This window comes from Miscanthus floridulus, chromosome 13 (assembly GCF_019320115.1).
Source record: "Miscanthus floridulus cultivar M001 chromosome 13, ASM1932011v1, whole genome shotgun sequence".
NCBI lineage: Eukaryota > Viridiplantae > Streptophyta > Magnoliopsida > Poales > Poaceae > Miscanthus > Miscanthus floridulus.
The window spans coordinates 51,845,388-51,870,512 of record NC_089592.1 but is presented as its reverse complement, the minus strand read 5'-3'; the positions used below and the strand labels follow the sequence as shown (position 1 = coordinate 51,870,512).

Below are 25,125 nucleotides of genomic sequence, written 5' to 3'. Positions count from 1 at the left end.
ACTACGGTTTTGCTAGTATGTTGCTATCGCTACCGCAAAAGGAGTTATGCAACATAGGTTTTAAACCTATCAACCGGCCTATCACTAAGCTAGAAAAGTAAAGCACACACCAAGATTGTAATATAAATGCGGAAGCTAAAGAGTAAGGTAGAGATATACAAACTCCCATCGATGACTCTGGTATTTTTATCAAGGTATCGAGAAGCGCGTAAGCGTCCCCCTAGTCCTCGTTGGAGCCCCTAACAAGGAATTCCTCGCAAGGGCCAAGCTCCCGGTCAGGGTAACTCCGTAGATAGCCTCAGGTCTTCCCCACGCGCAAGTGAGTCTCTGACGTGCCTTCCGGCAAACCTCTTCCGGATGCTCCCCGCCGTCTTCACTATCAAGCTTTTGACCGAATCGCCGCAGGTCTTGTTACATTTGGTACACGGTGGCGGCCACACCATAAACACGGTTGGTGTGATCTCGTAAGACTACAAGCCCCTCTGATATACAACAATGGTGCACGCAAGCACCGAGTGGTATGAGGTATGCAAACCTCATTAAACACTAGGCCTAAACCTAGAGCAAGCGCATAAGCGGTGGTCTAATCAACATAAACACTTCGCAAAGCACCTACGCTAATCACCTAATGAATCACTAAGCACTATGCAAGTGAATATCACTAAAATGGTGTATCAACACCCTTGGTATGTTTTCCTTAACTCTCCACGTTTCAAATGGTCGGTTGGGGGTCTATTTATAAGCCCCATAAGAAAGTAGCCGTTAGGGGCGAAACCTAGCTTTCTGCTACTGACCGGACGCTGTTGTCGTCCTAACCAGACGTGTCCGGTTGTCCCGACCATTGAAGCTAGCGCGTTGATCGGACTCGGCGCTGAGTCCGGTCACTTGCCACCGGATGTGTCCGGTCACATTTGCGCCTCTCTAGAACCTTTCTGGAACCGATCGGACGCTGCTGCCTGGTGCGTCCGGTCATCCATCTGCCGTGTCCGGTCATGCTAAAGGTGTTACCGAGATGATGAATAGTGCCATCATCAGTGTCCGGTCATGTTTCTTCTTCAGCGTTCGGTCGCCTACTGATGCTTGCCGCTATCTCGGACTGCCCATCGGACACTGTCTGGTCCTTACAAAGGGCGCGTCCGGTCACCTCTGCCATGCTTATTTCTTTGCGATCTTGTGTCCGGCTTGGTTCCCTATCTTCGTGCTTGGACTTTGCTTGATATCTTGAGTCTTCTCTTGTGCTTCTAGGGTCTTGCTTATGGTGTTGATCATGGGATCATCATGTCGCCTTCGTCCAAGTCATGTCTTGCACCCTATTGAACTTATAAAATAATTATTTGCAAATTCATTAGTCCAATTTGGTTGTGTTATTCATCAAACACCTAAAATCTAAAGTAAATGGGCCTAGGGTCCATTTTCCTTACATCAAGTACACAATTCAATTGTTCTCAACTATAAAAAACAAAACACATGTTACATTTCAAGCTCACATTTGAATTATCATGATCTATTTAACAAATCAAGGGCAATCGAGTCACGAAAAGCATTCATCATCGTAGATTCATCCCTTATCGATGTTTGACTAGTACGTTGCTGAGAGCAGGATGCTTCGGGTGGAACATAGTTCTCATCACGGTCACAATGATCAAAATCCCTATCCACTATTCCACTCGTTCTAACAAAGTTATGTAGTGCCATGCATGCAACAATTATTTGGCTTTGCTTATGAGGTGCATAACTTGGCATTTGCAACAAAATCCTCCACTTTATGTTCAAAACTCCAAATGACCTCTCGATGACATTGTTCAACTGACATGAGGTGTAGATGTTCCAATGAAGAACTCCATGCTGTCATCATCTTTGGTGATCTAGAATACCTTATACCACAACTGCTTGTTTCCTTCATCTACACCACACTCTCTAGCCAACTGCTGCACATACCTAATCTTTTCTACTCTGGCAGCTTCTTTCTGCTGGGCAAGCTAATAGGCAACCTGCTGCTTGTTTTCCAAATGTCTCTGGAACATCACATTCCTCTCTGCTTGAATCCTGGCATTCTCAAGCATGAACCTGTCCATGCTCCTAACTGCTGGGCTCTTGGACTTCTTGCTGGGACTAGAGCCAGTGGTGCTTGTGCTGCTTGCTCTATTGTTGCTAGCGATGATAACTGGGGTCTGCACATCAAGGTCCTCAAGTGGCTCCTCCTCCTCTTCCTCATCCACAATGACACTTCCTCCAGGAACAAATGAGGTGGAGCCATCAACAGCTACACCAAGGAACATTTGGTCCAGTTCATTGATGTAACCTGGCCACCCATTTTTGCATTTCTTTTTAGTCTGGGTGGCCCTGCAGAGCTTATTTTAGTGAGCAAGGGAAGAGATTTCTAGACATAAACAGAAAACATGGATATTGACAATTACCTCAGTGTTTGTCTACCCACCATTTTTCAGTGGCATCAACAGTTCCATCATATCTACGGCCTAAGCCAGTGTCATTGCGCAGTCTTTGTATAAATTGCCAATATCTCTTCAATTGCCTAATCCTATTACAAATCTAGGTTCTATCATGAACCAAATTTGTTGCAACATAGTACCTTGCTATGACCTCCCTCATCTCTGACTTGTTCATGACACCATTCACACAGTTACCTTTAGTGATTTGGTCAACCCAAATCTCACACAGTTTGTCTGTATTTTCTTCGGACCAATTTCCCATGTCGACTCTATCCTAAACGATGCATAACAACAATACGAACATATATTACGAAGATGATAACAATCCAACCGAAACCAAACTGTGCAGGGTTCTAAAAAATTACCGGGATTGGAGCGTTCAGAAAGATCTCATCATCATCAGCATCCAAAGGGTTGTTGACGTCGAAGTTGTCTTCCGCAACAGCTGTACTCGCGGGTCGTCGACGTCCACTGTGGCTCCTGGATCCAGCAGGCACGCCGGATGCAGATCCAGGCGAAGAGCGCATGCTGGTGGTCACAGGAGGCAACGGAGGTCCACTGCCATCATCGGAGGATGACGACAAGGTGCGAGCGGCCGTGGCGCCTCCTCCACCATCACTGCGAGCCACACATAAGCCGAGAGTACGACTGCCACTACGGACGCGAACGGGAGAGGGACCCATGCCGCCGTTGGTGCCTCCACCTTGCGGGCCGGAGCGAAGGAGGTCCTCATAGCCCGCCATTCCGGGCCACTCTTAGCCATAGGAGTTGAGGTTGAGCGTCGCCATGCCCGCTCGCGGAGCATTGACGCTGCTCGAGCCCGAAATGGGATAAGCCGCGTCGTTGATGTTCTCGTAGCCGTCGCTAGGGGAGAACGGATTAGGTTGGGAGAAGAAGTCCCTAGTGCGGTCGCCATCGCCGTAGCCCATCGCCGTTCCCGTTGCCGTCGCTGTAGCCGTCAACGTTGTAGTCGTCCATCAGTGAGGCCGGGGAGGAGGACCTGGCTCAGGGTGGCGGTGTAGGAGGAGCTGGATCTGGGGGCCGTGGAGGAGGAGCTGGATCTGGTTGACCGCGGAGGCTCAGAGCGAGAGCGGAGGCTCAGGCGGCGTGCGAGAGTGAGAGCGGCGAGCGGAGCTAGTGTTCGTGCGGAGGGAGAGAGCGAGAGCGGTGGGGAATGACTGCGGGGGAATGGATAGGGTCCGAGCGGCAAGGTGGGTGGGTGCAGGGGTAGTGAGCGTCCCGCTCTCCCCCCCCCACGTGGCCTCTTGGGTCCCAAATGTTAAAAGTTTTGAAGCCCCACTTTTACAGTTTTGGGTACATGGTGTTTAGATCCATTTTATAGAAAAAATAGGCTAAAACAGTAAAACTTTTGGTAAAATTGGAGAACTAAACACCCCTAAAGATTTACCAATGCATGATCTTTGTTCCTTCATCAGTAGATTTAAAGCTGATGGTGCCTTGAGTGGGAAGTTATTCTGATTCAAAAGCCGGTCCATGGTTTCGTCGTGACATCTCGTCAGAAATTAAAAGCAAAACCAAAACCGCAGAGGAAAAAGAGGAAAAAGCACAAGCGCGTCGCCACGTGGTTGGGGCCAGACCCCTGACCCCACCGCACCCTCTGCGGCCACAGCTCCACCTGCCGGCCGCGTCAACCTCCCTCCTCCCTCCTCCCGTCCTCCAGGCGTGTCCGCAGCACCACCCTCGCTCCACACCACACTTCCCTCCGCCCACGCGCACGGCGCACCCGTCCCGTGCACACATCACAACACCACAACGACGCGCTCGTCAGTCGTCACGCACCCCACGACGCCCCCCAACCGTCCCAAACCCAGATTCTCCCCCACCTCGGCTCGCCACGGCCAACCCACCGCCATGCCCATGGACACCGACAAGCGCCCCCTCGTCGAGCTCGCCTCCGCCGCCGCCGCCGCCACGGCCGCGGCTACTCCCACCGCCTCCAGCTCCTCCTCCTCCGCCCCCTTCCCCGCCCCTGCCACGCCGGGGTTCTCCCGCTTGGTCCGCTGCAACGCCCCCGCTTCCTCGCTCCCGGGCGCCGATGGCGGGGCCGGCGCGCAGCCGGCGTACCCGGGGAACGCGATCTCGACAACCAAGTACACGCCCGCGAGCTTCGTGCCCAAGTCGCTCTTCGAGCAGTTCCGCCGCGCCGCCAACTGCTTCTTCCTCGTCGTCGCCTGCGTCTCCTTCAGCCCGCTCGCGCCCTACCGCGCCGTCTCCGTCCTGCTCCCGCTCGTCGTCGTCGTCAGCGCCGCCATGGCCAAGGAGGCCGTCGAGGACTGGCGCCGGAAGCAGCAGGTGAGCGCGCATGCTCTGCTGTACCTCCACGGGTTGAGCAAGGCATTGGGACTGGTGGGTGCTGATCCCTCGCCCGCCGGGTTGGTTGGGTTGGTTGGCCTGACGGCATTGGGGTAGGCAAATGGGGTTCATTGGATTTGTTGCATAATGCTGGGGGATACTGGGTGGTTTTGATCTGAAATGTGGCGCGATAGTCAGCCTCAATACAGCAATTTTGTGCGCCTACAAGGCAGTTTAATAGTTGCAGTGCATCTCTGCGTCATTTTCTTTTACTAGACTCTTCAAATGTAGTGTCCACATCCCTAGTGGGTAGTTACAGAGTTCAATGCCTTTCCAGTCACGCAAATGCACTGTCATTTTGCTGCCTGGGATTGTGGACGACCGTACTTTGTCTGTGTTTGTGATCGAAGGGATTGCATTAATTTCTGCTGAGAATGGTTGGCTTGTGGTCACAATGTAGGGGAGCGAGATAGTAACTGTATGTTTAGTTGTGCTTACTACTCGCCTGCTGTCTTAAAACATTTGCGCCATAACATAGTTGTTTACATATCCAGGGTAATTGTATCTCTTATCAAGCTGTGTTGATAAGGCTTCAGCAAATATTATGTTTCTTTTTTCTCTTGGATACCCACACAAACTTTGCTTTAATTAACATATATCTATTTATAGGCTATTTCTGCTGTGTTAATGAAATTTGAACTGAAACATGTTGTGTGGAAGTAATTTCCCAGCAATATATACATGTTATTTTGTGTAATATCTACTGAACTGAATTTGTTTTTGACCTTCTTTTACATAGGACATAGAAGTGAACAATAGGAAGGTTGAGGTGTTTGATGGGATCCAATCATTTCATGAGACAGAATGGAAGAAGCTTCGAGTTGGCGATATAGTTAAAGTTAAAAAGGATGAGTTCTTCCCTGCTGATCTTCTTTTCCTTTCGTCTAGCTCTGATGATGGATTATGCTATGTGGAGACGATGAATCTTGATGGTGAGACAAACTTGAAGCGGAAACAGGCATTAGAGGTGACTATGGGCTTGAATGATGACCTGGTTTTCCATAGTTCCAAGGCTTTCATCCGATGTGAGGATCCGAATGAGAAACTGTATTCTTTCTTAGGAACTCTGTACTACAATGGGCAACAATATTCTCTGTCTCCGGAACAGGTCCTGCTAAGGGACTCAAAACTTCGTAATACAATGTATATATATGGCACCGTAATATTTACGGGACATGATACAAAGGTGATGCAAAATGCAATGGAGCCACCGTCAAAGAGGAGTTCAGTTGAACGAAGAATGGATAAAATAATATATCTCCTTTTTGTGATTCTCTTTGCTATTGCAACATTCGGGTCAATTGTGTTTGGGATGAAAACAAAGCATGAGATAAGTCCAGGAAACTATGCATGGTACCTCAGACCAGATCAAGCAAATATATTCTTTGATCCAAACAATGCATCATTTGCAGCCTTCTGCCATTTTCTCACAAGCCTGATGCTGTATGTGTGCTTGGTTCCTATTTCATTGTATATATCGATAGAAATTGTCAAGGTGTTACAGAGCACATTCATAAATCAAGACCAGAATATGTATTGTGCAGAGTCTGATAAACCTGCAAGAGCTCGCACTTCAAACTTGAATGAAGAACTTGGTCAAGTTCATACTATACTGTCTGACAAAACAGGGACATTAACATGCAATTCGATGGAGTTCTTGAAATGTTCTATTGCTGGTGTTGCTTATGGAAATAGTCCTACAGAAGTGGAGACGTGTTATGGAGAAATAGCTGAAACTACTGGCAGTTTTGGGCACAAGGACACTGCTGAATTCAAGAGATCAGTCAAGGGATTCAATTTCACTGATAGTCATTTGATGAATGGAAGATGGGCCAAAGAATGTTTTAGGGATGCTATAGAAATGTTTTTCCGAGTGTTAGCTGTTTGCCATACTGCAATTCCTGTGGCAGATAGAAATTCTGCTGGTATGCCTTACGAAGCTGAGTCTCCTGATGAAGGAGCTCTTGTTACAGCTGCAAGAGAGTTTGGTTTTGAATTTTATCATAGGACACAAACGACTATATCAGTGCATGAGTATGATCCTGTGGTTGGTGGAAAGGTGGATAGGTGCTTATCTTTTCCACTGTTCTTAGTGATTATTCTTCAAAAGTGTCAACATTGCCAACATCATGATGCCTAATTTTTATTTCAGAACATATAAACTACTCAACATCTTAGAGTTCAGCAGTGCTCGTAAGCGTATGTCTGTTATTGTGAGGACAGAAGATGGTCGACTATTTCTCTTCTGCAAAGGAGCTGACAGGTTCAATAATTGTTTTTACATGTGATGAAAATCTTCTATGTTTGACACTGCATTTCCCGTTTATAAGTACATATCCATGTCATGATAGTGTTAGCCTTAAAGATGTGCAGCATATTTGAACTATTGCAGCTATTCTAGAGTGGACCTTTCTGATGGATAAGTCTCATGTGTGGCTGGTCTTTGTGGGGCTATGATGCTCACATGGTCATGGTCCTTTGTGACAGTTTTTCTGTTTTTAGGACAACATCTTAGACTAGAGGACAGCATCTTAGAGGACAGCATCTTAGACTAGAGGACAGCATCTTAGCTAGGACAACATATTAGCATCTTAGACTAGCATCTTGGCATATGCTTGGCTGGCTAGCAGCCTATAAATATGTAACCCCAACCCCTTGGGTTGGCATGGCATTTGTGTGAGCTTGTGTGAGAAATAGACAAGAAAATTGCCCCAACTCCTAGTGTCATCCTCTCTCGATGAGAGTAAGAATTCTCCTACTACCTAAGAGTGAGAATTCAGCGACTAACAACTGGTATCAGGAGCCGTATTATCCTGTAGCCTGAGCATCTCTTGCTCATCTTCTCTTCCAGCCCCACAACAGCCCCAGCTGTTGGCAGCAGCAGCTCCTCCGGCCGCTCCTGTTCACTCCTCTTCTAGCTCGTCTGAAGCAGCCCTCTCCCCACGCAGCAGCCCCCCGGTAGCGCGTCATGTCCGCAGGGCAGTCTCAGCGCTCGGTCGCCTCGAGCCCGCGGCGTCGGCAGGAGGCCGAACTTGCCGCGGCAGAGGAACGCGAGCGAGCGGCGGCAGAGACCGCTGTGGCTGCGGCAGATGGCGTCGAGGCTGGCAGCGGCGGAGCTGGTCAGTAGCCAGAGCGGAGGCGGATGGCATCGTCGCGTCGAATGCAGCGGCGAATGCGCGTGTGCGGCGCGGCGGAGGTCGAGGCTCTGCGCCAGCATCGGCAGCTCCATTTCCCTGACGACACCCGCCGACGCGGACTCGAGACTGCTAGGGAGGGAGGCAGCGCGAGACGCGGGCGGCGCAGTGTGGCAGCCGCGCACGTCACACGAGCGTGGTGTAGCCCAGACAGGCGCGGACGCGCTGGCGGCGCTCCTGGAGGAGGAGCGCGCACGTGCGGTGGGCTCCTGGGCAGCCAAACTGCAAAGCGCGGCCCAGCAGCTTCGGTGACACTGGGCGTCCGCGCGGACGGCGGCCCTGGAGGAGGCGCGCACGGCGGCGGCGCTCCTGGAGGAGGCGCGCACGGCAACGGTGGCGGACGGGTCGATGGAGAGCGCGGCCTTCACAGGCAGCGTGGCTCTCTCTCCCCGGATCAGTACCGACGGGTCGATGGAGAGCGCGGCCTTCACAGGCAGCGTGGCTCTCTCTCCCCGGATCGGTACCGTGGTTACCACGGGCTCCAAGCTGTTGTCAGGGACGTCGGTCCCGGCGGTGGGTGGCCTACCCTCACCAAGACCAACTACGTCGAGTGGGCTGCGGTGATGAGGGTAAAGCTCCAGGTGCGGCACATGTGGGAGGCAGTCCGGTATGGCGACGTCGACTACGACCTAGATCGACGGGCGCTGGATGCTCTCATCGCTGCAGTCCCGCCCGAGATGCAGTTCTCGCTTACCAGCAAGCGGACTGCCAAGGAGGCTTGGGACGCCATCGCTGCGGCACGTATCGGCAGCGACCGCGCCCGCAAGTCCACACTGCAGGCACTTCGCAAGGAGTGGGAGAACCTGGCCTTCAAGCCAGGTGAGGACGTTGATGACTTTGCTCTCCGTCTCAACACTCTGTTGCAGAAGATGGTGCAGTTCGGCGACGACACTTATGGCGAGGAGAGAGCTGTCGAAAAGCTCTTCCGCTGCGTCCCCGAGAAGTACAAGCAGATGGCTCGCTCGATCGAGTCTCTGCTGGATCTCTCCACGATGTCGATCGAGGAGGCGATAGGTCGCCTCAAGGTCGTAGACAGCGATGAGCCACAGTCCCTCTCGGGGCCCGTCACCACTGGCGGGAAGCTCCTCCTCACTCGGGAGCAGTGGCTTGCCAGCCAAGGTGACCGGAGGAAGGGAGAGCCTTCTTCCGCGATAGGCGGCCGCAAGCGTGGCAAGCCACGCAAGGCGCGCATAGACGCCCAGGCCGGGGCGCGAGGACGTGCCGAGGGTGATGCCCGCGGAGGCGTCCAGGGCGGCGCCGCCGGCAGGCACAAGCCGGCACGAGACGACGCCTGCCGCAACTGCGGCCAGCTTGGCCATTGGGCCAAGGACTGTCGACAGCCACGACGCGGCCAGGCCCACGTCGCACAGGCGGAGGAGCCGGCTCTGTTCATGGCACATGCCAGCATCGAGCTACCTCCAGCGGCACCGGCCGCAGCGGCTCTCCTCCACCTTGACGAGCCAAAAGCACACGCCCTCTCGGCGACAGCTCCGGCAACGACAAGACTGACGGGTGGTGCCTCGACACCGGCGCCATCCATCACATGATCGGTCGACGGGAGTTCTTCACCGAGCTTGACTCTAGCGTCCGAGGCTCCGTCAAGTTTGGGGATGCCTCCGGCGTGGAGATCAAGGGCGTCGGCTCCATCATCTTCACCGCCGTGTCTGGTGAGCACAGGCTGCTCACCGGAGTCTACTACATCCCCGCGTTGAGGAACTCCATCATCAGCTTGGGACAGCTGGATGAGAACGGTTCGCACGTGGTGGTTGAGGACGGAGTCATGAGGATTTGGGATCGTCGTCGTCACCTTCTTGCCAAGGTATCCAGAAGCGCAAATCGACTCTACTGTCCTTAACGTGCAGGTGGCACAACCCCTCTGTCTCGCTGCTCGTCGGGACGACGAGGCGTGGCAGTGGCACGAGCGTTTCGGGCACCTTCACTTTGAGGCCCTGAAGCGGCTCAGTGCCACGGAGATGGTGCGAGGTCTGCCGTGCCTCGACCATGTGGAGCAGCTCTGCGACGTCTGCGTGTTGACGAAGCAGAGGCGACTCCCTTTTCCCCAGCGGGCGAGCTTTCGAGCCAAGGAGAGGCTCGAGCTCGTGCACGGGGACTTGTGTGGCCCGGTGACACCGGCCACACCGGGAGGACGACGCTACTTCCTGCTGCTCGTCGACGACCTCTCCCGCTACATGTGGGTGATGGTCCTCGGCAGCAAGGGAGAGGCTGCGGACGCCATCAGACGCGCGCAGGCTGCTGCGGAGGCGGAGTGCGGCCGCAAGCTGCGCGTGCTGCGCACCGACAACGGCGGCGAATTCACGGCGGCTGAATTCGCGTCGTACTGCGCTGACGAGGGCATTCAGCGCCACTACTCCGCGCCGTACAGCCCGCAGCAGAACGGCGTCGTCGAGCGGCGCAACCAGACGGTTGTGGGGATGGCTCGGGCCCTCCTCAAGCAGAGGGGGATGCCGGCTGTCTTCTGGGGAGAGGCGGTGGTGACGGCCGTCTACATCCTCAACCGCTCGCCTACCAAGGCGCTCGACGGCAGGACGCCGTACGAGGCTTGGCATGGGCGCAAGCCGGCGGTCTCCCACTTGCGGGTCTTCGGTTGCCTCGCGTTCGCCAAGGAGCTTGGCCACATCACAAGCTCGACGACAGGAGCACTCCGGGAGTGTTCATCGGCTACGCGGAGGGCTCGAAGGCCTACCGCATCCTCGACCCGAAGACACAGCGTGTGCGCACGGCGCGCGATGTTGTGTTCGACGAAGGGCGAGGATGGGCGTGGGACAAGGCGGTGGACGATGGCTCGGCTCCGACGTACGACGACTTCACTGTCGAGTACAGTCCACTTCGAGGGAGCTGAGGGAGTAGGCAGCTCTTCTTCGGCGAGCGCGTCTACCCCAGTCCCCGAGCCTCCACCGACCCCGGCTGCCTGCTACTCCGACAGCTCCACGCTCTCCAGCCAGGACCTCGACTGCGATGAGTTCTTCGCCGGCTTCACCACAGCCGGCAACGCCACGCACTCTAGCACCGACAGGCACCTCTCCGGGCGCGTCTACTCCAACACCAGCTCGTGTCGAGCACAGCCTGGTTGAGCTCGCTACTCCGCTCTCTCACGACGAGGAGCGCATCGACGCGTACCACGACGGCGAGCCGTTGCGGTACCGTACGATGGAGAACCTTCTCGGCGACCAGTTGGTGCCGGGACTGGTGCCTCACGACCTGGAGGACCTGGAGGCGCAGTTGCACCTTGCGTGTGACGACGGCGAGCCTCGGTCGTTCGCAGAGGCCGAGAGACACGCGGCATGGCGCGCCGCGATGCAGTTGGAGATGGATGCGGTTGAGAAGAACCGCACCTGGGAGCTTGCTGACCTTCCTCGTGGTCATCGCGCGATCACCCTTAAGTGGGTGTACAAGCTGAAAAGGGATGAAGCCGGTGCCATCGTCAAGCACAAGGCTCGCTTGGTGGCACGAGGTTTCGTGCAGCAGGAGGGGGTCGACTTCGACGACGCCTTTGCTCCCGTGGCACGGATGGAGTCCGTACGACTCCCTTGCGCTAGCTGCCCAGGAGGGCTGGCGTGTTCATCACATGGACGTCAAGTCGGCGTTCCTTAACGGCGACTTGAAGGAGGAGGTCTACGTGCACCAGCCACCGGGATTTGCGATCCCCGGCAAGGAGGGCAAGGTGCTCCGCCTACGCAAGGCCCTCTATGGCTTGCGGCAGGCACTGAGGGCGTGGAATGCCAAGCTGGATTCCACGCTAAAGGGGATGGGCTTCGAGCAAAGCCCGCACGAGGCGGCCATCTACCGACGGGGCAATGGAGGTAATGCCCTGCTGGTGGGTGTCTACGTCGACGACTTGGTGATCACCAGCATCAAGGATGCGGAGGTGGCGGCATTCAAGGAAGAGATGAAGGCCACCTTCCAGATGAGTGACCTGGGGCCTCTCTCCTTCTACCTGGGAATCGAGGTACACCAGGATGACTCTGGGATCACGCTTCGACAGACCGCCTACGCCAAGCGCGTCGTTGAGCTAGCTGGGCTCACCGACTGCAACCCAGCTCTCACTCCGATGGAGGAGAGGCTGAAGCTGAGCCGTGACAGCACGACGGAGGAGGTGGACGCTACGCAGTACCGGCGTCTTGTGGGGAGCCTTCGCTACCTCGCCCACACACGGCCGGACTTGGCATTCTCCGTCGGCTACGTTAGTCGGTTCATGCAGCGACCGACGACGGAGCACCAGCAGGCTGTGAAGAGGATCATTCGCTATGTTGCGGGGACTCTCGACCACGGCCTCTACTACCCGAGGTGCCCTGGGGCGGCACACTTCGTCGGGTACAGCGACAGCGACCACGCCGGCGACATCGACACCAGCAAGAGCACGAGCGGGATCCTCTTCTTCCTCGGCAAGTACCTCGTTAGCTGGCAGTCGGTCAAGCAGCAGGTGGTGGCCCTGTCCAGCTGCGAGGCCGAGTACATAGCGGCCTCCATCGCTTCGACTCAGGCGCTCTGGCTCGCTCGACTGCTTGGTGATCTCCTCGGCAGAGACACTAGAGCGGTGGAGCTCAGGGTGGACAGCAAGTCCGCTCTGGCCCTGGCAAAGAACCCCGTGTTCCACGAACACAGCAAGCACATCCGGGTGAGGTACCACTTCATCCGAGGCTGTTTGGAGGAAGGGAGCATCAAGGCGAGCTACATCAACACCAAGGACCAGCTTGCGGACCTGCTCACCAAGCCCCTTGGGAGGATCAAGTTCCTTGAGCTCTGCTCCAGGACCGGGATGGTTCAACTCTCCCACAAGACGACGCACAAGACTTAGGGGGAGAATGATGGATAAGTCTCATGTGTGGCTGGTCTTTGTGGGGCTATGATGCTCACATGGTCATGGTCCTTGTGGCTGTTTTTCTGTTTTTAGGACAGCATCTTAGACTAGAGGACAGCATCTTAGCTAGGACAGCATATTAGCATCTTAGACTAGCATCTTGGCATATGCTTGGCTGGCTAGCAGCCTATAAATATGTAACCCCAACCCCTTGGGTTGGCATGGCATTTGTGTGAGCTTGTGTGAGAAATAGACAAGAAAATTGCCTCAACTCCTAGTGTCATCCTCTCTCGATGAGAGTAAGAATTCTCCTACTACCAAGAGTGAGAATTCAGCGACTAACACTTTCTTCAGAGTTGTGAATTTCACATGCTAATATTTTCAACCTTCAAGTTCTGTTGAATAAGTATATCATTATCTTTTCATCTCTGTGCTTCAGTGTAATATTTGAAAGGCTCTCCAAGGATAATGGAACAGCTTGTCTGACCAAAACGAAGTGTCACATTGATGAGTATTCTGAGGCAGGTCTCCGAACCCTGGCACTTGCATATCGTGAACTTACTGAAGAACAATACGTTGTATGGAATCAGGAGTACTCGTCTGCCAAGAATTCTGTACATACTGATCATGATGCAGCTGTTGAGAAGGCATCAGAAGACATTGAGAAGGATTTGGTTCTCTTGGGTGCTACTGCTGTAGAGGATAGATTGCAAAATGGGGTTCGTTGACTTCTACTTGGTGCTTCTTATTTTCTTAAGAGTCTTGTATTTATCTGAAATTCTGAATAGACAAACAAACTTCTTTTCTATTTTTGATTTGTTAACCATTCTTTTTTGAACATTAAATACAGCAGGGGACGCCCCCTCTGTGATTTGTTAACCATTCTTAGTGAGCACCATACTCTTTTCCTGTGCACAATATATTTATTGGGTTACTGTCACATAATTTGTTTCTTTTTAGATAGTTTGTCACATAGTATGTTTCTTCTTTTGGTAGTTTGTCACATAATTTCACTTGTAATCTTGTTTTGATATTTACTGAGGAAAAATTACCACTTTTATGTGTCAAATTGTAACAAATGTTTAACTCATGGTCAAATCATTGCTTGTATCAACTCAATCCTTGCAGGTCCCTGAGTGTATTTACAAACTTGCACAAGCTGGAATTAAGATCTGGATTTTAACTGGAGACAAGTTGGAGACAGCTGTAAACATAGGGTTAGTTCCATTCCATTTGCTGTTACATATCTGAAAAACTGAGATCACAATACCTTAAAGTTTAATGTATGTTGGTGCTTGGGATCTAGTTACGCTTGTAACCTATTGAGGAAAGAGATGGAGGAAATTTTTATCACACTGGAGAACTCAAGTACAAATGCTTCAGAGGGGTCCAGTGGAGAAGGAAACAGAACGGTATGAAATCTTAAAACGAAGACACTTGCTTTTTCTTACTTGCATATATGTATAAATAATTGCAGAATTTACACCGTTTTTGAAATGCTAGCGAAGTCCTATATGTTTTTTTTTTCATGAAATGCACATAAATGTCGATAAGTATCAATACTATTATATCATCTGAGTAGTGTACTAGAACAACCGGCGCGGCTTTGCCGCCAGTGCCGGCCCTAAGGGGTGGGCAGGAGGTGCGACGGCCGAGGGCCCTCGCGGGATGGGGGCCCAAGCCCAAGTATATAATACTCTATACCCTTTAGCTATAGTCTATTAGGATTTAAGATTAATAAGAAGATGCAGCGGCCCATCAGCAAAAAAAAGTCGTTGGCCTCTTTTTTTCCGGGAGGCAAGGAGCCGAGCCACCAACACCCGCACACGCACACATAGCGATCATGAGTCGTGACTTCCGGACTTCTGGCGAGACGGGAGACTGCGAGAGACGCAGCGCCAATCACCAGTTCACCACGCGATCACCAGCGCAGATCACCGAGACACCGATGCTCGAGTTCCAGTCTTCCAGAAGCCAGACGACGGCGTTCCAGACGACGACGGCAACCAGGCAGCTGAAGCAGGGCTCGACAAAGACGACGATATCTGATCTTGGTTATTGCCTTCTGTCCTTTTTGTGATTTGTGAATCTTGGTTCTGAATAAGTTTATATCCAAATTGTCTAGGCCCTAGGTTTTTTTCCTTATTTAGTTTTTATCTAGTACTTTGTACTCATATAGTTATGTTTTTCTTGTAATTTAGGTCAGGTGTTACAATTTTAGAATGTTACCTAAGAAACATTTGTCGAGAGAAGCCGTCGCGACAAGTTCGCCAGAGGGCCCTCAAAATCCAAGGACCGGCACTGTTTGCCGCGCCCTGTTTGGAGCCTACCACTGTATCAGTGGATGACCACATTGTGTTAGGCAGTTGTACATTTATATTGTATCCAAGCAATGCTACTCAGAAAATATGACATGATGCCCTCCTAAGTATCAGTAGGCTAGAGTAGTATTTTTTAAGAAAATATGACATGATACCCCCCTAAGTATCACTGGAGTACTATTTTGGGAAGCTAATATTTACATCGTAAGGTTATCTGTACAACTGTTAGGTAGCTTAGCTCCTCTTCTAAGGTCCTTCGTAGAGTCATCAGATATCCTGTGGTTCTTGTGGCAACTACAACGAGGAACAGGATCATGGATTAGCTTAGCAGAACTAAGTAGTTGCTCCAGAGATACTACTGTGATTCTCATAAATATGAAAGTAACATCAGTCTTCCACTTATGCAATGACATATCTATTCTTATGTCATGTGGGGGCGCCAATATCAAAAGCGCTCCAAGGCTCGAGACGCAGCCAGGGCAGTCTCCAAGGGGGCACCAGCTGTAGTTAATGACAATTAGTAGTCTGGGGAAAGGATAGAATTAATGAGAGATTAAGGATGATTAATGGGGAGAGAATCAAGGAGCTTGTGGCTGGCGCCTAGGGGCTGGGCAGTCCTATATATACCCTGTAATTAGCTTATGAGAAGGCAATCAAGAAACAAGTTATCTCCTAATCCCTCTCTCTGCTATTCTTAATCTCACCCCTGCTGTGGTAGCCAGGCAAAAACCCTGGCACCTCCATTACCTGGTTCTAAGCTACGAACTGAGAAGCCAAGGGCCTCCAACCCTAGGCGCCCAGGCCCTTGACAACTTGGTATCAGCTAGCCGGCGATCTTCCACCTCCGCCCCGCACTCCAACCCTGCAGCCACCTCACCATCAACCGCTGCTTCACCCACCGCCTCAGCAGCCTCCACATCCTTGCCAATGGCTGAGTCGTCCATCGCTGACCTGGCCAAGATGATCTAGGCCCTCACCACCACCATGAACGCCTCCATCAGTGACCTTCAACAGCAGGTCGCCGTTCTTCAGCAGGCGCAGCCACAGGCGTTCTCCGGCTTAGGATCGCGCGGCTCGGGCCACGGTGACCACCACGGGGACTGTCCACCTCGGTTTCAGAAGCTGGACTTTCCCAAGTTCAACGGGAAATCTGATCCGCTGGCCTTCCTTAACTGATGTGAGTCGTATTTCCATCAACAACGTATTGCAGCTGAGGAGCAAGTTTGGATGGCGTCATACAACCTTGAAGACGGCGCCCAGATGTGGTTCCTCCAAGTGCAGCAGGAGGAGGGTACACCGTCTTGGCGCCGCTTCTCCGAGCTCCTCAACCTCCGCTTTGGGCCGCCGATCCGCTCCAACCCCCTTGGTGAGCTGATGGCGTGCAAGCGGACGAACTCGGTAGCGGAGTACCAGAACCGCTTCGAGGCGCTGCTTCCTCACGTCGGCATGCTCACGGAGGCGCAGCGCGTACAAGCGTTCATGGCAGGACTGCAAGCCGCCGCTCAGCCTCGACGTGGAAGTCCACAACCCGCAGTCCCTCGTCATCGCCATGAGCCTCGCGTGCAAGCTGGAGTTGCGCGAGCAGTACTACCCCGCCGCTGTTCCAGCTCCGCCTGCGCCACAGCAGGCCACGCACAGCCTCTTGACGGGGCCACCACCACAGCTGGCCCTACCAGCCCCCCACCCCGTGCAGCCGCCCCTTCTCTCACCGTCGAGGGCCGCCAGGTGAAGCGGCTGTCCCAATCAAAGATGGAGGAGCGGTGCCGCTTGGGCCTGTGTTTCAACTGCAATGAGAAGTTTGCCAAGGGTCACAACCGCGTCTGCCAGCACATCTTCCTCCTCGATCTAGTCGAGGCCGATGGCGACGACGATCCTGAGCAGACCGACGCTGCGGTTGCCAGCTCGCTCATTTCACTACTCGCCATGGCAGGCGTCCACTCCAGCGAGACCATGCAGGTCCGCATCCAGCTAGGCGGGGCGTCCTTACTGGCCCTGCTGGACTCGGGCTCCACCCACAACTTCGTCTCCGAGGAAGCAGCGGCACGCACCTCCCTCAAGCTCCGACCCCGTGGCAACATGAAGGTCACGGTGGCGAATGGGGACCGGGTGCCGTGCCCCGGCGTCTACCGTGCCGTTTCCTTCTCCCTCGCCGGCGAACCATTCTCCACCGACTTCTTCGCACTACTTCTGGCCGGTTACGACGTCGTCCTCGGCACCGAGTGGCTGGCCTCCCTTGGCCCGATCCTCTGGGATTTTAGCACACTCACCATGTCCTTTTGGCACCGAGATCACAGGGTGTGCTGGACAAGCATCGCCGGGGGCACCGGCCCTTCTCTACGGACGTATAGCACAACTGATCTCCTGCCAGCCCTGCTGGATGATCGCCCCCGTCCGTGGTTGCGCTGGCTGCCATGGGCGGAATACATCTACAACACCGCCTTTCAATCCGCGTTCAAGACCACGCCATTCCAGCTCGTCTACGGCCGTGAGCCACCCTCCATCCGCTCCTATGAGCCTGGCGAAACCAGGGTGGCTGCGGTGTCCAAGACCAGGGCGGAACGCGATGAGATGCTGGCTGATGCCGGGGCCCGGCTGGAGCAAGCTCAGGACGTCTACAAGCGGTTCTACAACAAGCATCACCATGACGTTCACTACAGCGTGGGTGATTGGGATCTGGCTTCGTCTCCGCCATTGCGCCCTGACCTCCCTCCACGGCGTCACCGAAGGGAGGCTGCGGCCCCGGTACTATGGCCCATACCACATCTCTGCCATCATCAACGACGTCGCCTACCGCCTCAAGTTCCCTCCCCGCGCCCGGTTGCACGATGTCTTCCACGTCGGGCTCCTGAAGAAGTTCGTGGGCACTCCCCCGGCCATCCCCCCGGCTCTGCCTCCTATGCATCATGGCGCCACACAGCCGGTTCCAGAACGCGCCTCACGCACCAGGCTGGCCCGAGGCGTCCGCCAAGTCCTGATACATTGGCAAGGTTAGCCCTCAGCCTCCGCTACCTGGGAGGACATTGACAGCTTCACCAAGCGTTACCCAAGCCTCCAGCTCGAGGACAAGCTGCTCGTCAAGGGGGGGAGAGATGTCATGTGGGGGCGCCAATATCAAAGGCGCTCCAAGGCTCGAGACGCAGCCAGGGCAGTCTCCAAGGGGGCACCAGCTGTAGTTAATGACAATTAGTAGTCTGGGGAAATGATAGAATTAATGAGAGATTAAGGATGATTAATGGGGAGAGAACCAAGGAGCTTGGGGCTGGCGCCTAGGGGCTGGGCAGTCCTATATATACCCTGTAATCAGCTTATGAGAAGGCAATCAAGAAACAAGTTATCTCCTAATCCCTCTCTCTGCTATTCTTAATCTCACCCCTGCTGTGGTAGCCAGGCAAAAACCCTGGCACCTCCATTACCTGGTTCAAGCTACGAACTGAGAAGCCAAGTGCCTCCAACCCTAGGCGCCCAGGCCCTTGACATCTTATTTCAACAGAGTTGCATAGCAGCAATCAACAATATTTGAGAAAACATTTATAGGTGCAAATATATAGATCAAGATAGTTTAGAGAACGCTCACTAACTGACATAGCATCACATCTCAGTATTTAGAATGGTTAACTGAAAAATGATTTAGCTGTCAAATTTCAACTGTGGAAAATGTCAATTAGTCTCTAGTCACTACTTGTAGTTTGATACAGCTGCATAAATTCAGTAATTTGGCACGTAAATCCATCTGAACTATGGCAGAAAAAAAGAAGGTGAAATGATACTGGAGACTGTTAGTAGTACTAGGAAATTGGGAGGGTCACTCCTCTTACTGAAATACATTTCAGCAAATTAACTCTGCTATTCGATGATACCGCCATCCACAACCATATATATAGGATTATTATCAGAACCACCCGAGATACAAAACTACCCAAAATCTTACAATACTATTGTATGGCAACAATGAATCAATCTATCCAGGGTCGCAGCACTCGTCACATTCAATTTCCAGGGAAAATCAATCAGAGGAACGAATTCTTACTACTAACAAGTCCCTAAGGAAGAGTAGGAAGGCGTGGCATACAGGGCCCTGCGCCATCCCATGGCCCTGCGCCATCCCATGGCCCTGCGCCATACCTGGTTCAAGAGGTCGGCGTGACTGCACATGTCGATGCGGTGCCACAGCGAGGGGTCGTCCCGCGCGACGCGGCGCCAGGAGCGGCATGCCTGTCCGGCGCTCATCAGTATCTCGACGTGGTCGAGCTTGTGGAAATGCGGGGGACGGCCGAGATCACGTCCAGCAGCAGGTCCTCCCTGTTCCTCCTGTTGTGGTCGCTCCCATGGCCCTAGCCACGGCCGCAACGGAGGCGGGAGGAGGAGGGCATGCCAGTCGCTGCCTTTGGTCTCGCTCAGGCTTGGGGCTCGGCATCTCGCTTTTGTCAGAAGAATCCTCGGCCCGGCGGGCTGGGCACGGCGAACCATCTACGCGGGCCGAGGAGCCTCACCGTCGCGCTGCTGGCCATCCACGCTGCCCGTGCTTCGTCACACCGCAGCCCCGCGCGCCGTAGCGCGCATCCGCGCAGCCCTCACTCCACCGTGACGCAGCTCCCCGCGCTGCCGCCCTCCTCGGACCTCCGGCTGCATGTGGCAGAGCAGAACGACCCGGTGGCGTGGCAAGCCCCAGTTGTCGTCGAGCCTCGGGCGAGAGCAGGGACGGATGGAGGCGGTACCGCATGGGGAGGCAGCGGCTGGCGGCGCAGCAGTCCGAGGCGGAGGGGGCGAGTTGAGTGGGTTTGGGATCATTCGTGACACCCGGTTGCGTGGCTTAACGGGTAGGAGACCCGCGAAGACCACGATCGGACGGTTGGCATCGTTTGTTCACCGGATCGGACAGTCAGCAGGCTAACGAGCGATGTGGCGCGATCTGCTGGCCCGGTTTCTGGTGCAGGATTCGTAAAGTAAAAGATAGGGAAAACAGATGGGCTGTATAAGTTCAGTTTATGCTATGTATATAATGACGTTTGTAACCTTTTGTATCTTATCATACAGTCCGCGTTTGAAGAAATTGGTAGGAAACTACAAGATGCTAGAGGAAAGATTTCGCAAAAAGGAACCTCAACTTCATTTGCTCTTATCATTGATGGCAATGCTCTGACACATGCTCTCACGGGCAGCCTTAAGAATTCATTTCTGGATCTAGCAGTTAACTGTGCATCTGTTTTATGTTGTCGGGTTTCACCAAAACAAAAGGCACTGGTGAGTAACAAGATAATTCATCTGTTTGACTATTCCTTAATAAGCTTATGCCGGCATTTTATTTATCCATAATAGTGAACACTAGTTTGCAGCTTCTATAGCTACTGGGTACTGTTGCAGGTCACCAGGTTGGTTAAAATTAGGACAAGTAAAACTACTTTAGCTATTGGCGATGGAGCAAATGATGTTGGTATGCTACAAGAGGCTGACATTGGGGTTGGAATAAGTGGCGCTGAAGGAATGCAGGTCGATAGTTTTGCGCACTACTTTCATTTTTGGATTTGTCACTTAACCTGTTGTTATGAATCTTGACTATGCTTTGATTCTTGAAATGGACGAAAAAGATCTACAATTGTAATTTATCAAGTTTTTATTTGCAATATTTAGCCAAATTACTCGCTTGAAAGTCATGTTGGATGGAAGTTTTAGCTTCCTCATGAAGTTTGTTCCGTACTGTATTTTAGGACAGAATGACTGATCATGTGATAGGACTTTGCAACTGATGATCAGTTGGTTAAATATCTTGATGACCAATTGACCTCGTGAAAAGAGCTTTTACCCAAGCTAGCTTCATCAATGTTTCAAAAAGCACGGTGCGCTAGGCAGGTGGTTAGGCTCTCCTAGCACCTGGGCGTTCGTAGGCAATTTTACTTTTTCTGCTTAGCTAGAGGAATGCCTCATTGAATAGAAAAATATGGCATATTACAACGACAATATTGGTATACTGCATGCATCCATGAGTTTTATGATCACAATTTATCTTCCTCTCTCTCTCTCTAATGTCCCACTTTAATACATAGATCGAGTTCTAAGCCACTCCTGGTGAAAAAACACCTAGGTGCTAAGCAACATGCTGCTGCTCTGCCTAGTACAACATTTTGGAACAGAAACCTCATGCCTTTTTCTCTTTTGGTTTTTGTATCTGCTTTATGTTATCTAACAACTGATGGTGCTTTGTATTACAGGCTGTTATGGCTAGTGACTTTGCAATAGCACAGTTTCGTTTCTTAGAGCGATTACTTCTTGTGCATGGTCATTGGTGTTATCGTCGAATTGCAGCTATGGTAAAGCACTGCCCCCTCTGCTTCTTGAACTCTTCAGTTAACTAGTCCCTCCAGTCTCATTTTCTTCTCCTTTAGGGCATCGACATAGTTTCTGGGACTGAGCTTTATTCACTTTTATTATTGTGTTGCCCTAATGATATGTTTTATTCTATGGATATATAAGCACTCTTCATACTGGATATACTAATATGGTTTTAATGCTAAAAATCAAATACTTGTATCTCCTAAACAATTTCCTTGCAATATGATCATGCCTCTTCATTTTTTCCTTTTACCTCCCGAAAGAATATTACTTGTGCCATTTTGATACACCAGATATCAACCTTCCCTTGGCATGCAATAATATGCCTAACTTTCCAATGTTTTTTTTTGTATTATTTAGCACTAAGTAGCAAAATTTTGGTGTTCTTGTCGAGCTCTGTTAGTTTACTTCTTGCATTGTATAACAGTCTGCATTTTGTTTGTGATATGGACAGATATGCTATTTTTTCTTCAAGAACATCACATTTGGCTTTACGCTTTTCTGGTTTGAGGCTCATGCTATGTTCTCAGCACAACCTGCGTACAATGATTGGTTCATATCTTTCTATAGCGTTGCCTTCACATCTCTTCCTGTCATCGCCCTAGGTGTTTTTGACAAGGATGTCTCTTCCCGTGTTTGTCTTGAGGTTTGTAACCTATCAGATTCATATGTAATGTTGTGATATATATGTGAACTTTGGTCTTTGAGTCAGCGTTTATAGCATTGCATTGGTTGATTTCTTTTTGTTTCTATAAATCACACCTTTTGTTCCCTTGCATATCATAGGTCCCTTCATTACATCAAGATGGTGTTAATAATGTGTTCTTCAGTTGGTCTCGAATACTCAGTTGGATGTTAAATGGGATGTGCTGTTCAATAATTATTTGCTTTGGTTCCCTCAACGCTATTCTAGTTCAGGCTGTCCGACAGGATGGTCGCGTTGCTGGGTTTGACATCCTTGGGGTGACCATGTACAGTTGTGTAGTGTGGACTGTGAACTGCCAGCTAGCTCTCTACATCAGCTACTTCACCTGGATACAGCATTTTGTCATCTGGGGCAGCATACTGATCTGGTACACTTTCCTGGTCATCTATGGACTATTTTCCCCAGCAATATCATCCACTGCATATCATGTTTTTGTGGAAGCTTGTGCACCTAGCCCTTTGTACTGGTTATCTACTCTAATGATTGTGGTGACAGCCTTGATCCCATTCTTTGTCTACAAAATATCGAGAACACTGTATTTCCCACAGTATCATGATCAAGTTCAGAGGGCTAACTCAAAGAATTGGTAGTGCCAGTTGTATAAGATGCTACTGAGTGATGGTATGTACAGTCGGTAATTTGGTGTAACATACGGCATGATTTGCTTTCTAGATCATGATGTCAGAGGTAGTGTATATAAACAAGTTGGCTGTTTAACAGATCTTGTATATACGGTTTATGCCCACAAAGTTACAGATTCAGGTTATGGCAGTGCATCATCTGTCAAATATCAGAACACAATGGTGACTTCTCAGTCATGCGGAAGGAACTGCAAGCGGCAAATTGATTCTTCGGATCTATGACCCCACTAGGACACATTTTTCTTTTGTTGTGGATGGGGCTCATCATGGAAGCAGATTGCAATTAGGATTTACATAGAATGATGTATAGCATGTCTGTAACTGTGAATATGAGTTCCTTAATGTATGTAGTATTGTTCTAGGAAATTTAGCGATCTTGTAGCATCAAACTGTCAAACCTATGTTCTTGGAAGCATAGTTAATACCCTTTATTGCTCCAATGGTGCGTGGCTTGTATAGTTATGTATTCAGGCATCTCCAGTTCCATGCCATTTTCTTAGGATCATTCATTCCTGATACCGCTCTTTTTTAGAACAATTACTTGTTTAAAGGTCGTATCCAGTGCAGAGAGCACTTGCTCTGTGCGGGGTCTAGGGAAGGGTGTCAGTGGCAAAGCCTTATCCTCGCCTGTGCAATGTGAGGAGACCGCGACTCGAACCTGGGACCGTTGTCTACATGCCATTTTTCAGTGGAAGCATTGTTCAACAGTCCACATACGGATTTACTGCATACTATTATTACGATTGTTTTTGAGTCCAAGTACTAGTCTGATATATTGGTTTGATCAAGCTTTTGAATTTTGATGTGGTTTGGTTGTGGTGACATGAGATCTCCCCGATTATACATTAGGCTGAGATTCTTACTTTATTTCTTCCAGTTGCTCAACTTTTGTCTCTATAAGCAGGCAATTTTGCATGCTTGGAAAGCAGACTCTTTTAAGTATTTTTTTTTCAAGGGCCACTGAAAGGATTGAATGTCTCAAAAGAGATGTATTAGTCTCTAAAATTTAAAACAACAACATTAGACTAATTAAAACTATTTCACTCCACCTGCATGGCTTACCGTAGAGTTAAAAAAGAACATTAAGATGAGTCCTTAGGGTCAACAAATTAAGTCATGTCCTTAGCAAGATCAACATTGGCTTTAATTGCAAAAATTGAATCTAACCACTAGGGATCTCACTTGCACAAGATCAATCCCAGTTGTTATCAAAGACATCAAGCATACAAAGATCAACAAGAAAGTACAGTAAGTGTGACAGTTGGATCTCTTTCGTGGAGGTTATTGCCACAATCCCCTATTTCATGTTGGAGAACCCACTAAAAGCTAAGCTCCTTTTATACACAAAGGTATAAACTCCACTATGAATAACCATTTTCCACTTTGGATTGACAGGTCTCAAACTAGGTGCACTTGTAGCCTTCATGGATTAGATGCCCAGGGGGGTTGAATTGGACTAATTTAAAATTCTAGCACAATTAAAACCTACCGTTTAATCCATTTCACTCTTATGCCTCAAAGTGTGTTTCTAGCCTACCGCACAGTTAGAATAGCCTTGATCCTATTCCAATGACTGTGGTGACAGCCTTGAATCCCATTCCAATGCAGTGAACACATGCTAACGAACTGGCTTGGCTTGTTCGTGTGAATATGAAGGGAAGCTAGTTTGGCACTGATTTTCCCCCTCCCTTTTTGTCACAACATAAATTAGAAGTAGGCCTTTTTCATAGGGATTACATTCTACCCCCCAATCAGTCAAATTTGACTGATTATGTCACTCCGCATTACTAAAATGGACAGTTGCTTTCTATTAAAATGAGCTTTGGCACTTCTCATTTTCATCATTGCATTAAAAGAACATCAATTGTTTAGGTTCAAAGTCAAAATGTGAAAAATATCGCCCTCAAAAAGTGTAAAAAATATGAGAGAAGAACCATTATTTTGGATACTTTGCCTCATAACAACACTCCGAAAGATAAATATCTGCCCTTCCTTTAGGCTTACTTTCTTATCTAAGGCCAACCTTCGTATGGTTCAAATCCCTTGCAACTCTTTTCTTCTAAATTAATGCTTTCCAACTGTTTATTAGAAGGAAATCTATGACATTTCACAATTATATGAAGCCAATAAACAAACAAAAGATCCATGGGTATTTGAACCGGAGTACATGGGAAATGGCAAAATACTTAATGGAACAACTTATTCATCAACGGTTGGATACTTGATATACGCTACGGTATGTATTCGGCCAACCATTGCACATAATACCCTAAATCCTAGACCTTGATAAGTGA

At 50.6% G+C, this 25,125-nt stretch overlaps 1 protein-coding gene across 2 annotated transcripts; it reads left to right on the top strand.

The window, feature by feature from the left end:
- The first annotated feature begins 4,144 nt into the window (after window positions 1-4,144).
- Window positions 4,145-23,537, top strand: LOC136500440 (probable phospholipid-transporting ATPase 8). Of its 2 annotated transcripts, XM_066495785.1 has the most exons (11): window positions 4,145-4,763; window positions 5,563-6,890; window positions 6,976-7,086; window positions 13,276-13,555; window positions 13,965-14,053; window positions 14,143-14,248; window positions 20,192-20,398; window positions 20,519-20,644; window positions 21,364-21,462; window positions 21,939-22,130; window positions 22,271-23,535. In XM_066495785.1, exons 1-11 carry the CDS (start codon window positions 4,323-4,325, stop codon window positions 22,778-22,780), a joined length of 3,489 nt encoding a protein of 1,162 aa, XP_066351882.1. In that variant the 5' UTR covers window positions 4,145-4,322; the 3' UTR covers window positions 22,781-23,535. The 2 variants fall into 2 exon arrangements, with proteins under 2 accessions (XP_066351882.1, XP_066351883.1); XM_066495786.1 differs by lacking the exon at window positions 20,519-20,644 and having other exon boundaries at window positions 22,271-23,537.
- The last annotated feature ends 1,588 nt before the right edge of the window (window positions 23,538-25,125 follow it).